We start from the raw sequence: 15,163 nt of genomic DNA, 5'->3' as shown, positions 1-15,163 counted from the left end.
GTCTAAATTGAAAACAGAATGTGAATTTCAAAGTTACAAGGCAAAGAATGAAAAAAGTCCCTTTTGACAACATACTGAAAATGAAAATTGAATATAGATGGAACACAATAATTTTATATTCAAATAATGTTGATTACATGAATACAAGAAAATCCATTTCCTAATCGAAAAATATTCTTTGTCAGCACAAAAAACTTGCTGACAGGAAGTTTTCACTATACCTGTTTATTATCATTATTATTTTCAATATTATTACTGTATCTTTTATCATTCTATAAGTAATATAATAGTAATAATAATAATAATAATAATAATTATAATAATAATATACCAATGATGATAATAATAATAATGATAATAATAATAATACTATACCAATAACATTAAAGTAATAGTTATTATCATCTACATAATATCAAAATAATAATTATTATTATTATCATTCCACATTTACAGAAGAAAAATTAATTTCTTTAAACTCCACTGCACACATCTTCATGGTCTAGTTGGGGTCCCTGCTGTGCTAATTGCCCTCTAATCAGTTGCTATTACATAATCACTGATAAGCAGCAGATAAGATGGGAGCTGTATATTGGATTTGTGGGGGGGGGGGGGGGGGCACTTATATAGTAGTGAATCTAGGCCTTTAATAGATTGATTTCCTGTTTGTTTTATTCCTCTGATGTACCCCTTCGGGGCCTTATGGTAATTTCCTGTCTTATCCGTTTGATGTATGCCTTCAGGGTCTTATGATATTTGGAAGATGCACATTATTGTTATTTGCGTGTCAATTGACAAAGGGATTAATAGAGCTAATACATAAAAAAAACTTTAACCAATACACATGCCCGAACATTTAGTTCATTTGAAACTTTAAAATTAATTCACCAAACTATTTTTTGGCTGGAAGGACATTTCTTCAAAAAAAAAAAAAAATGTCTGCCATAAGATTACATATAGAATAAAGTATAAGTTTTCAACTTTATTTAAATGACTTTCATACTTAATGTACTTCGACATTATAGCATTTTACATTAACTAAATAAAATATATCGCACAAAGTACATTTAAGAAAATGGCAACAATATAATTATTTCAGAGCATTAAAACATTTAGAAATTCAGCTTATTTAAAAAAGACATAAAAATATCAGAAAATTAATTTACTATTTACTTGATCTGTTCTTTCTTAAAAAGAAAAAAATATATATATTTCAAGACACTTGAAAGAGATGAAAGAAACAACTGCTACGATTTCAAGCAAAGAAGTTGAATAAAAAAAATGTTTTGTTCTCAGATATTTAGTTTAGATTATATATTTAGCAAACTGAGAAAATGTTGGGAAGCTTGGGAACTTGTTTTAATTATATCTGATCCGTAGCGCCGAAGAGCAGACAATACATAATCTGTCACTTTTTCCAGACCGTTTTAAAATGCCACAAAATCAATTATCACAAAAACCCTACTTTTTTGAAAAATATATAGATTGTACCATAGCGTAAGGACTGCAGATGATAAAAAAGATGACTCTTGATTTGTTTTATTTGAGAATTAAAACATCACAACCCACACCGCTAGTTTATTCGCTACGAATTGCGAGGTCCTGCTTTCACCTCCAAGGTAATTTGCATAATCGATTGCTCCGGATGTGACGTCACGCCGACCGTTACTGAAAAGGCCGTAAAACCTTATAGATTAAGATAAGATAATAAGATAAGATTTATTTTAAAGGAAAAGGCAACGTTGTTCTTACCTTAATTTCATGGGCTGGGATTTCTTAAATCATTTAAAGAAGTTAAAGAATTTTCAAAATCGGAGTAAAAATGAGAAAGTTATAAGCATCTTTAAAGTGGATGCATTGGTTGAGAGGGCTAAGATGCTTTCCTACGGAGGTGAAGGCCCCTGGTTCGAATCCTAGCTACTCCCTTTGCGGTGTGTCCTTGGGCAAGGCACTTTGTCACAATTGCCTCAGTCGACCCAACTGTAAATGGGTACCAGCAAAGTCAATTAGACTACAACAAATCACACTGAAACTGGTATTTTTTCATTTATTTAGATTACTGGTACAATTTTAATGAAAATAACACTTTTATAGTATAGAAAGGGTTCCGTTAATTAAACTATCTTAACCTGATTACGGATAGCAGACTCTAGCTGACCAGGGGCAGGTGACTCTTTCCAACTAAAATCTTTCGACTTCGGCTAACCAATCAAATTCATAGGTTTATGGTAGTGTTATGGTTCTCAAAACACGCGATGATGCAAATGAGACATTCACGTTGATCACGGCCTGATTGTTTAAATTCATTCACTTAACATGGGAATTTGTTACAATATATGTTCAAGTTGCGCTGGTGACTTTTTTGAATGGCTCTGTCGAATTTGGGGTTTAGCAACTGCAGTGGGTAAGCGAAAGTTCTAAGAAACCGCAAAAGCATGACAGTCATGTGTACTGACTTCTGTCCTATCTTTCATTTCATTGGTCAGACCTCCTAAATATCCTCGTGCTAAATTGGTTCCATTCATTCACCAAGTGTAAATAGTATCAAATTCTGATTCTAGAACCTTGCAGTAATCTCGTCAAGGAATTTGCTCTCTGAAAATAGATGCTACATCTACATGATACTTCCAACAATCATTAACGATTATGACTGGAATGCACTTGTCTGGGCAGTGTTAAAAATGAGAAAACTCATTAGGTGCAAAGAATAAAAATTACTACAGGTGCTAAGTTAAAAAACATAGTGAAGGAAGTTACTGCAGATGTACAGTGGCCAGTCGCTCAGCAAATATGTTGAGGCTGGGGCTGGACTGTACATATTGGGGAAGGCCATTCCATAGTCTGATTGTACGGGGGAAGAAGGAATTCATGTGGTATTGAGTACGGGACTGTGGAATTAGGTAGTTCAGGTTTCTGGTCGGAGTTAGATGATTATGGTCGACGCATACATGATTTGTTCGGATTTTGTAAAAATAGATGAGAGAAGATTGTATGCGCCGTTGTTCTAAAGTTTGCCAGTTTAGGGTGTTAATCAACTGGGTTACACTGCTTGTATAGTTATAGTCGTTAAAGATAAACCGTGCAGCTGATCTTTGCACTTTTTCGACTTTGTATGAGAGGGACTTTTGCCAGGGGTGCCAGATGGATGAGCAATACTCGAGTTGTGGACGGATGTATGAAATCTGTTGAAATTACAATTTAAGTCTAAACCAAAGTTTCACTCATGCACAGATACAGTGCTTTAGGGTATGAACTGCTTTATTTTTTGGAAGTGTCTAGGGGTATGGATCCTTACCGCTAGAATTTGATTCTAGAGATACGGATCCGTACCCCTAGACAAGCCTGTCAGGGGTTTCTAGTGGTACAGACCTCCTTTTTCTAGAGATAAAGGGTTATTTACATTTTAGATTTTGTAAAAAATGAAACAACAAATAAGACTTAACCAATGTTCACTTAAAACTTGGATCTAAATAGTTTTAATATATATACCATTGTTCACCCAGTTGTTTACTTTTCTTTCAAAACTGAAATAACCGAGGTGTGCAGAAGGTACTGGCTAGCATCCTACAACCGTACACTTTTGGAATATTTTTCATGATAACTCGGGGGCGGGGGGGGGGAGGGGGGGAAATCGCTATATCTACTGGTTGCAACCAAGAATTTCGGACTACCCGAGAAAATTGCGTGTTATAAAACAAGTATCAACAGGCTGGGCACATCTCCCGATCGGGGTAATTTAGCTCGTTCGGCGTATTTTACCTCGATCGAGGTAAAAACCTAACAAAAGAAATCATAAAATATCAAAATTATGACCGGGAGCGTGTAAAAGCGATTTCTCTTCCATGTCTCGATGTTTTCTAAGTGTAAAAACAAGGCAAAATAAACTCATACATGTACATTTTTCTTTCGCATAAAATGCGCATTTTGGGTAGAAAAATAGCAATTTTTGAAAATACAGGCTAAAATGACCCCATACTATCACTAACACTTACAGATCGAGAATTATTATTCGACAGTTCAACGCAGCAACTCAATCGCCGCCATCTTGAAGTGAATGGATATTTTTCGTGATGCACACAAGCCGTTATTTCCATTGTTTTTAATAATAAGTACAGCCTGTACTCATAATCATTGAACCATCATGTTATTTTTTTATCTTATTCTGGAACCTGAAGCAATTTTCTGTATTATTTAAAGGTCTCCGTCACTATGCTAAATAACACGTTTTCCACACTTTCCTAATATATTTTATATTTAATTACATAATACAATGACAGATAATGCAAGTCACTGTCGATGACGCTACTGGTTAGTAATATCGGTATATATATAAATCACTAACTCGTGTATCCATAATTTTAACATGTGCGAGACATTGCGGAATGATACTAAAATTCATTTAGGTAATGATAACATTTTACTCGGACTTTATCATAGAATCCTTGTGTAAAATCTTAAACTTTAAACTAAAATAAAACCGTTAAATCCATAAAAAATCCGGATAAAACTTCGAAGTTTTGTAGTTTGTAGCATCATCTGGGACATGTGCAGTCAAAAATCTTTCTAGACTGAAAAAGTGTGATATTTATTGATTTTAGTCAGTATATTAAGCATATTATACAATAAATGCGCGCGGACATGTAAAAAAAATGCACAATTTTGCCATGCGCTCCAATAAATCATTCCGGGCATGCGCTTGACGGCTGCACTGATCTGTAATGAGAAACGTCGAAGTTGAAACTGGCAGGTACTTAAAAATGCAGTGCTCTGATTGGTCACAAAAAACTCCCGCTGTCATGACAGAGTTTTGAATTCGCTAATCAGTTGGTCGCAGATATCACTTCAAACGTTATGACAGATAAAGGACATAAAATGTTGATTTTTTATAACCACATTGTTTTAAGTAACTAACTTCTTTTTCATAAGTTAAATTGTATATTTTAATAATTTTGCGCACACACTGTACTAATTAATACAAAACAGTAGAATATTCTGTAGTGTGCATCACGGATAAAATTTATTCACTTAAAATGGTCGCTGTTGAGATGCTGGATTGAATGAGAAACATTTTTTGGCTAATATTACAGCGTAAGTGATAGTACTGGGTCACTCTTGTGTGTATTTTCAAAAATTGTGATTTTTCTACCCAAAATGTGCATTTTATGCGAAAGAAAAATGTACATGCATGAGTTTATTTTGCCTTGTTTTTACACTTAGAAAACATCGAGACATGGAAGAGAAATCGCTTTTACACGCTCCTGGTCATAATTTTGATATTTATGATTTCTTTTGTTAGGTTTTTACCTCGATCGGGGTTAAATACCCCGAGCGAGCTAAATTACCCCGATCGGGAGATGTGCCCAGCCTGATCAATGTTTTCCCATAAATACCACAAGTTAAATGCGTTTAAACCAAATTGTTTTACCTAAAAATTTTGTGTCGTATGTAGGCCAGCTGGATTTTTCAAACTCAGCAGCATCAAACATTTACAGCTGAATATAAACAAGGTTAACAATACCTAAAATGTCTTTTTATCATTAAAACTAACCTAAACATGATTCTGCCAATCAGAAGTGATGATAATTAGAATTTTCCTAATGTCCAATTTCTGGGTCCTGCAACACGCTGAAAACGTTAAATTTACGTACCCTCTTTCGGGCCTCAGTGACGTGTTCAGTTTATTTTTATATACAAACATATTTGTGTTTAGCGACACCGAAGAACTGAACTTGATTCAGGTATCATTTCATGAATCCTGAATTAAAAATTAAAATATGACAGATGAAAAGGTTGTAAAATTGTCTGAATCTGGGTCGGCAACCAGTAGTGGTTTAAATTTCACGTGAACAAAGCTAGTTCTCCTCCCAACTAAAGAGCTAGCTTGTTTACTTCTGAAAGTAGGTAAAGTACTTTTTCGAGGCCCGAACGAAGGGCCACTGAATCACGTTGTTTTATGGTCTAACAGTACCATGTTTCTGACAGTTTAGAGAGTTTGCGTTCAACATTGAATTAAACTTTATTTTCAACCAAGGGAAAGTAGTCGTACAGTAAGTCATAGAATTGTATGAATTACCTCTCTTGAATCGATAATTTGATAGTATCTGTCCCGAAAAATCTTTTACAATTTCACTGTTAGAAGTGGATATTTTGATATGAAAATGTGTTTTAGAGTGTATTAAAATCATGCACTAAATTATCAAATCTGTATTTCCCGGTTTAAGCGTTTGCTAAACGTCTCGTCTGCTTACCTCAAATTTGCATGAGGCCTTTAGATTTGATGGCAGGACCCTATGGAAATACTGTGCATGTGCATCGCGCCACTTTCGACTTCCCCCCTACATGTAAACATGCTTCGTAAGTGCAGATGACATGAAATGTAGCATTTCTTGTAAAATACTTAAATTTAACCGTTGTATCTTCGCTGTGTTGTTGAAAATCAAGCGTCCATTTGATCGTAAACACATAAGCAAGGTTAAAGACCAAAATTTAGCATTTACGGGACTGTCCGGATTGGTGGTCGCCAGCCAGTAGGGGTGGGGGGGGCATAGGTGTTTTACATGACTTGTATTTTCGTCTAAAAATTAAAATGGCTGGAAAAAGCTGACCAGGTTATGGAAGATAAACACGCACGCCGACGCTGTCCACCAAGAACCATCGCAAAGTGACTAGTGAACATGATGCTAGTACATCAAGTGTCATTGAACAGCCAAAATAGTTAGAACCAAGAAATGTCAAAGCTGTTAGCTCACCTGTTTTCTTGGCTACGCAAAGAAGTTAACTCTGAAATAGCTTTATTTCTTTATTTTGACTCGCTTTATTTTAATTTCAACTGAAGCTAAATAAAGGGTTATATTTGTGATTCCAAACAGTTTTACATATTTTATGCTTGCACCCCCAGTTTTCACAGAAAACCCCCAAAATTTGGAATAGGTCAGTCATAGGGGGTGCAAAAAACCCTCAGAGAAAAAAGTTGTGGGAACACTGGCCATTTATTAATGCAGTCTGTAAATCATTAAATTTTAAACAGGGGTTTTTGAGTTAAAGGTCTTTAACTTTATGGATTGTATGCAGGTTTTAAGAATGTCTATAAAAACATTGATATGAAAGACAGATCTTATAATTCTTATTGTCAAAGATACAGATTTGCTGATTCACTGTAAGATAATGTAGCCAGGGTACCTTATAAAAGAAAATATTGTCATACAGCCAAAGTTCATGAGTCATGACCTTGTAAAGTTCGAGACCATTTAATTTTGAAATTCCCTAGTCATAGCAAAACCAAAAATCTTAATAAATGAGGGGTTTTTGGACTCATAATCTATCTTTGAGTTTTGGTGTAAACTCTTGTCCCAGCTCAATAAAGAAAATTTTACAAATTTAATACTCTGTTTTTTGTTCACTACCTCAAATTATGAAAGTTACAGAATAACACTCAGATTTTTCGAAGAAAAAAAACTGGATTCTGCAATATTTAAAAGGAAAGAAGATCCCCTTCATGAAGTTCGGTAAATATTTAGAAATCAACGTGGAGAACGTGCGTGTTGTTTCATTTTCTCTGCTTGGCCACCCATTTGTCTGTCTGCCTGTCCTGTCAGTTAAAAAGAATATTTTTTCATGAACTTGAGACATTCTGTACATTTTGTAAAAAGCAATATATGTAGAATATAATTATCTCTTTTTCTTGTCGCTTTAAACATCAATTCATCCATCACTCTGTCCATCCTTCTGTCATAAAAGGTAGGTCCTCTTTTAGCTCAAAAGATCTACAAGGTATAATTGTCATCACTTGATAGACTGCATGCTTATTTATTTGTTTATAGATGATGGAACATGATGTAACTGTAATATTGCCAAGGAGATATTTTAGCTTAAAAGATTCTGGTATCCTCAGACTTTGTTTTGCTATGTTGATAAACTTCATGATGGTAAAAAATGTGTGCAACATTTTGATGATTTACTCAATAAATCTTTGTTTTATTTAACAGGTCTATGGGGAGTTGGTGTGGAAACGTCATATTATGGGCATTACCTAGGCTTCTATATTTTGTAAGTATCACTGTGTAACAGTCACATGGTCTGCATTGAATATCAGGACTAGACACTAACTTTTTTCCAGTGGTGGTCTGAAGGACCAGCAGCTTTTGCAAACTGTTGGTCCAACAGAATTTCAGGTGGTCCTACCTAGATGGATGTTTTTTTTTAAGTTAACGCAACCGGTAACATATGAGACCCCCTCTTCTGCCATGGAGTACTTTTTACAAACACTGCAAAACATGATTTTTATATTATTATTTTGATAAACATCTGCCATTTAATTAATGAAAATAATTTGAAAATCAAAATTCGAAATAAAGATGTCAATAAAGAAATGTTTTTCAGCAATTCATATTTTAAGTTGTCTTATTTTATACATTGCGGGCCATATATGAAAAGTGGGTGGGGTTTGGTGCCTTTTCTCGAAAAATGCTTCAAAATAAGAGCTTTTTTGCAACAGTTGTCATTTTTTTCTTAAATGCAGACTTTTTTTGACTTTTTATTAAGATTGCACTAGAAAATCTCGTTAAAAATGTTCGAAAATCACGGCCGTGAAAACGGGTGACAAATTATGGAAAACGAAAGTAACATTAAATTCTTGATAAAATACATGTTACAAAATTCTTTTTTTTCTATTATACCTATTGAATGCTTATAATTTCTGCTTATTTAAAGCATTTTTATTTGTTTTGGCCCAAACAAAGCCTCAGTAATGATAATAAATTAAATAAAATGCTACAGATCGTAACGGCCGACCGACTCATATAAACGTGTCAAGCACATAAAATAAATGATTAATTTTTAGTTTTCAGTAATGATCGGCAAGACACATAACAATACAGCATAAGCTGTATACTGCTAATTAACAAGTTGTACAAACACGATAATAGGCTGCTTTTCGCATTGTTTAACAAAGTTAAATTATTTCGCAAGAAATAGGTTAAAACAGGTTTGTAACATACATCTTAAGACTTCTGTTTATATTGTCCTAGAAGATAACTTGAAATCTATTACAGTCTGTTACAGTGCTGTTCTGCTGCTGTCTGTTAGTTTATATTTCTGCAGTGAATATTGTTGTAGGGAAAATGTTTGTTCTGATCCAAAAATATTTTAAACAGGGTTAGGCATATTTCCTTCCTCTTGACTTTTATAATGCTATTCAAGATATAAATTTATATTTAGTTATGTTTCTTTCATTTCAGAACATTAGCAGTTCTTATCACCTTGTTAGAGTCTGTGTTTGCTATAACATACTGTGTTGATTTATGTGTTAGGTAAGTTGCGAGCATTAGGGCTTATACTTTAACCCGTAACATGCTTTACACGAATTGATTCTTCCTTTGCGACCAGTGCAGATCATGATCAGCATGCACATTCATGCAGTCTGATCATGGTCTGCACTGTCCACCACTCAGTCAGTGTCTTTTTGGTAAGCACCCTTTTTAAACAGTTTATGGTACTGTCCAAGTTGAAAGATGGACAAGTTCATTATAGAAATTTAGCAGGGTAAGGGTTAACATACATATAGGTCTATAATTGTATATTTTGTGAATTTGGATCTTTGTGAGTCCAAGTGGTTAATGTTGCTGACCTGGAACCACTTGCCCTACCTTGGCACGGGTTATGTGAGGAGACCATTAAGCTTGCATAAGGTTGGTGGTTATACCTAAGTGCCCAGCAATGCTTTACATCATGTCATTTGAAGATTCTAGCATTGTTGTTCACCATGTCATTTGAAAATGCTGGTATTGTCCTCCACCATGTCGACTGAAGATTCTGGTATCATTGTTCACCTGAACTTTGCAGATATGACTTAAAACCAAACAAACATACAAACCACTTTATGAGTCTTGAAACTTGTCGAAAGCCTTTAACAATTGTTGGCGCTTTAATCGGAAAAATTCAATTTTTTTTTCTTGTCTGCTAGCGAAATTAGTATGATTAACATAGACTAATGATAAAGTAATCTTGCTACTAGCTTAATTTGATATTTGTACTACAGGGTTCTAGCCAGGATTTTTCTGAAGGCATGTTGCTGAAGGGTATTTTTGAAAAAAGCATAGACGACAAAGGGATGGGTGCTGGGGGGCCACCCCTAGAAAATTTTATATTACTACAACTCATTTTGGTGCATTCTTGTGCATTTCAGAGTGAAAACAACACAGTTTTATTTTCAATGTTTAATAAGCATCATTTACACGCTCAACAAGAACAAATAGAGATAATGTGTCATCATAAAGAATTCCAACATGATAGTTTGCACTTTTTTTAAATAGTATGTTCACCGATCGCTTGATATGATACATTCAATAGACCGTTCATTATTTTTGGGATTACTTAAAAATAATTTAAAATTACCGTTCTCTGAGACTGTCATCCAGGGAAACGCTTGTTTCCATTTTGGATAAATGCCTGATCTCCTTTGCCATCTGGCGTGGCTGGGTGGGATTCTGAATTTGTGACCGTTTTCTCAGGCCAGGAAGAATGTCATTCACAGATATGTCTTGCTTTTCACATCTCACTGTCTCGTCTATTACTGAGTCACTAACACTGTTCTCCTTCCGGAGCTTCTTGAAATATTTCATATTTAACAATGTTCCACTCTCTGATTTACGTTTATTTCCAGGCATCATCAATAAGTAATAGATCCACAATATTTCAAACTTTTCTCTTCAAGTTCTATTTTGAAAGTGACGACAGAAAACATTAATTCTGGCATTGTCTTTTGATATTCCACCCGAGAAAACACAATTCATTCATGTGAATACATTAATATTACGCCGAGAATTGTTCAAAATCACTTTAATGTGTTGCGAAAATTTTTGACATAGTACCTTCCATTGTCTTTCCTTGATTGCGAAAAACATTCGGACAATAATTGTTGAAATTCCATTCGGACAATAATTGTTGAAAGTCATCTGTCGTTAATTCAGATTACATAAAAAATCTTAAAACACTTATGTACACATCACAAGATACCGTCTGTCAAAGGATTTAAAGGCTGAGCTACGATGAAATTTACGTCACACATTTCTACATAGGAAGCTTCATTGGTTTATCGTATATCTTAACTGACATCGCTTTACTTGAACTATCGGGTGAGCACGTGCTAAACTTTCGAATACATTATCGGATTAATCAAGGTGTTTATTTGAATGCGTTTAAGACATGTTGCTTTGGCAATTAAGGGATGACGGGGGAAATAAGGGATGTCGAATATACAACTCGAAGCCTGAAGGCATGTCGCACGCGACAGGCAATAATAGCCTGGCTAGAACCCTGTACTAATTCCCCTGCGGCCAAGTGGCTAAGACCAGTTACTTTCAGGCCAAGTCGGGCTGATTTCTTTTGTATAAGGAAGTCATTGAGTATACGGGCATTAAGTCGGGTGCCAGGAAGTTGCCATGTGTCCTAACTGTGGTTTTTGCTTTGTCTTTAAACTTACTAAACTAATAATAATTGAATTGCTTTTGTACAGAAATGGCTACTCTGTGTAATTATTTCGGAAAGTAAATATTCAATTTTTGGCATTAGATATGATTCATTAGAATAACCGAAAGGTTTCTGTATGTTAAATGTATTTTGTTTCGGATTTAACGCTGTTCTCAACAGTATTTCAGTTATTTAATGGCGGGCAGTTATTCTAACCAGTTTTCCTGGAATCTGTACCACTGCAAACCTGTTCTTTCCAAGTAACTGCCAACTTCCCCACGTGAATCAGAGGTGGAGGACAAATGATAGCAGACACAATGTCTTTTATCAAATCATCACAGAAAACATATGCTGCTCCCAGGTATGGAACTCACGACCCCAATATCCTACATCTGCGCTCTCCTTACTGAACTAAGTGAGTGTGTTTTAAATGTGTTAATTAAAATAAAGCCAGATAGAAAAAAAATCTTCTTTTGAACTGTTTTGTCATTATTGTATTGTTCCATAATGATATGTATGTTTAACATTTATTTCAGTGTTGATTCTCGATGGAAAGGTTGTTGGGATGTTGTTTTATTGTTAGATGATTGGAAGAAGGGTGTATTTTATTTTGCTTTGTCTATACCATGTTTTATACAACCTATGGCTGTATGGCTAGCGGTTATAGGAGGTAAGTTATTCATTGTTTCTACAGCAAGTACCTGTATTTTGTAGGAGTATTTGTTGATTTGTAGTCTTTCTGTCTACATGTATATTTCTTGCGAAAGATGCTTTTCAGTTCTGTTGAATAAACAAAAATATGTAGAGGATATTTGTTTCATCAGAAAGATCAAAATACAAATATATTAGTGAAAGATTGTTTGAACTTGGTGTTAAACAAAACAGTCTAACTCTTATTTCATGCCCTTTCAATGGTTTGAAACAAAGTTTACTGACTTTGCTTGCTCAAAGTTGCACATAATGTCATGTGTGGTGTTTATGTTGGAAAAGGTTATATAGGTCTAATACATTGTAGATAAATGGATTTTTATTACATTTTGATATAAATTGGGACTCGTGGAAGAAATGATAATGGTCTATGTTTTACTGAAATATTTCTTGACAAGAACTTTAAGTGTTTTTTTTGGGGGGGGGGGGGGGGGGGTGGTTTCCGCATTAAAATGGCAGTTCCTTATCAGTGAAATTATATTTGATATTTCACTTATTAGTCCTTAGTTGTTGTCAATGCATTGTTAGAAAACTGTCAAGAGATTTTAGGTAAAATAAAAGCAACTTTTCCATGTAAAACTTGTAAAATTTTGAAAAAAAGTTTATCCGAGACTTTGCTTTGGCCAAACTTTTACAGAGGGAAACTAATTTTTGGCTATAAAATTGAAATTAATCAAAGTTTCTTTAAAAATATAAAAACTTGCAGCTACCACCACTGGAGACTTAGTTCTAGATCTTGCATAATAAAGTGCTCAGAAATTCACACACAAAAAAAATCACAAAAAAACTCAATTACCATTTAGATGGATCATAACAGTAGACACCTTCTAATCAGAGTTTTATGAAGTTTGAAGTTTATTATTGTTTTCTGATATTTAATTTTCACAACAACATTTTGTCTTTCATTTTCTGTTGTAGGTATGATGATGATTTTAAGCGGACTATTTTATGTGCTGAAAACTTTTAAAACTATAGTAGATAAAAAGAGAAAAACATTAGCTCAAACACCTTCATATGATAAGTAAGTATGAGTTTAAAATACACTCTACTGTTAAATCATTTAATTCCAGGGGAGCAAAATTTCATGGGTTATACCAAAACTGTTATTTCATGTGGATATGAATTCATGATTTCAAATAAATTTTTAATATTTATGAAATGGAATTATATTTCTTCATTAGGATTTGATTTCATAGATTTTGTCAACCACGAAATCCACAAAAATTAGTCCCTCATGAAAATTAATGATTTTACATAAGTTTTTACTGGACATGTGTTATTTGGTTAAGCTTTCCTTAAAAAACAAATTTTCAGACTTAAATTTCTTATTTATGCTTCTAGATTTAAAACAAAATTTTTGATCACAGAATTTTGTTGATAGAAAAATTTGAGATATGCTCATGTCACTCATCTGTAATCCTGCAGTTAACAGTAGTCATCTCCCTTTAACCAAATATGGTATCTAAAGTAATAAATTTATAACTGTAGTCATTTCTCTATTTGTAAACGCATTCAATTGACGGAATAGTTTATGAATATATTTTGACAAGTTAAATAATTTTATGAAGTTTCTGTAGATTTAAGTCAATACCTTATGAGAAAATATTTTAGTAATGGATGAGGATAGTATTGGTAGATATTTAGATAAATGTAGATATACAATGTTGTTACAGATTTGATGAAATACAGGAAGAAATTGATGACGACGACGAAGATGATCATGTGATCACACAGCCAGGGACCATGACAATCATGGATGACGATATTGGTGACCAGCAAGAAATTCTCGAAGTCTGAATCTACATGAAAATGTGTTCACCAACATTAATGTGATAATCTCAGTAGACTAGATCTATGTTTCATTTACCTGTGTAGGATCATTTGCATATCTTTGCCCAGCCATGTGTGATAATACCTTCCATAGATTTATTAAGTGGTGTAACCACTGTTGTGCTAACCAAACCTCATTATTATTCCATCCAAATTTTTACAGCTCCAGTCACAGACAAGTCTGCAAGTGAAAGTGACTGTAGTATGTGCGTGATATGTCGTAATTGTATCATATTGATCTGTTTATACAAGTTGTCTTTTGCTGCAGTTGCTTGTGTGAAATACATATAACAGGTTGGCCAACCCGTGTGACTGTAGGGTACTGTACACATGGAGAAACTATTCTAGAAAAAATTCTAGTAACATTTTGCCTATAATTTGTTATTAGTCCCCTACTGGTGAAACTATATAGTCTGTCCGTCCGCAAATCTGGATCTTGCGATAACTCAAGAAGTATTCAAGCTAAGTTCATAAATCTTGGTATGTGAATAGAGCGCATTATGTAGATCATGCAGGTACATGACCTATGCTTCAAACACTTAGTACATTATCTAAACAGTGTTTACATGAAATGCAGTTGGGCAAAGTGTTTGAGAAAGTACAGGGAACTGATGGCAGAAGCTTTGTTTGGAGGAAAGCACTGGTTTTGCTGTCTTCGACACCCTTTATCTTATGAAAATCCTGTTAAGTAATAACGAAAATATCTTTTTGTTATTACTTGACCGGATTTTCAGAAGATATAGTGCGTCAAAGACAGCAAAACCAGTGCTTTCCTCCAAACAAAGCTTCTGCTTCTGAATGTTTATACAAATTCATTTTAGCTCGATTGTGATGAAAGCTTAAAGCTTATTTGAACCACTCGAGTCCGCTTCCTGGAAAAACCAGTACTGGTGTCATGTGAGAACAGGTGGTCATGACCCCAGTGGGGATGGAACCCACAACCCCGGGTTGAGCGGCCAACACCTTAACCACTAGACCACAGTTTCCCTGGTTAAAGATAGGCAAAATGTTATCAGAATCAGGACGTTTTCTCCGCATGTATGGTATCCAGATGTCATGTGTGTTGCCACCCTGTATAGTAGATAAAGATATTTTTAAAATGTTGTAGTAGCGCAATAATTTCAGTCATGAGAAGGATATAATGATGATATTGCCAACC

At 34.4% G+C, this 15,163-nt stretch overlaps 1 protein-coding gene across 1 annotated transcript; it reads left to right on the top strand.

Annotated features, from left to right (window-relative positions):
* The first annotated feature begins 2,187 nt into the window (after positions 1 to 2,187).
* LOC123563395 (transmembrane protein 72-like) lies at positions 2,188 to 14,685 on the top strand. The gene is made up of 6 exons (XM_045356152.2): positions 2,188 to 2,404; positions 7,986 to 8,046; positions 9,237 to 9,308; positions 12,003 to 12,136; positions 13,093 to 13,195; positions 13,848 to 14,685. The coding sequence occupies exons 1-6, from the start codon at positions 2,317 to 2,319 to the stop codon at positions 13,969 to 13,971; spliced, it is 582 nt and encodes a 193-aa protein (XP_045212087.1). The 5' UTR covers positions 2,188 to 2,316; the 3' UTR covers positions 13,972 to 14,685.
* Positions 14,686 to 15,163: the final 478 nt, after the last annotated feature.

This window comes from Mercenaria mercenaria, chromosome 2, assembly GCF_021730395.1.
Source record: "Mercenaria mercenaria strain notata chromosome 2, MADL_Memer_1, whole genome shotgun sequence".
Classification (NCBI taxonomy): Eukaryota; Metazoa; Mollusca; class Bivalvia; order Venerida; family Veneridae; genus Mercenaria; species Mercenaria mercenaria.
The sequence above is the reverse complement of the archived record's forward strand: the minus strand, read 5'-3'. Positions and strand labels throughout refer to the sequence as shown.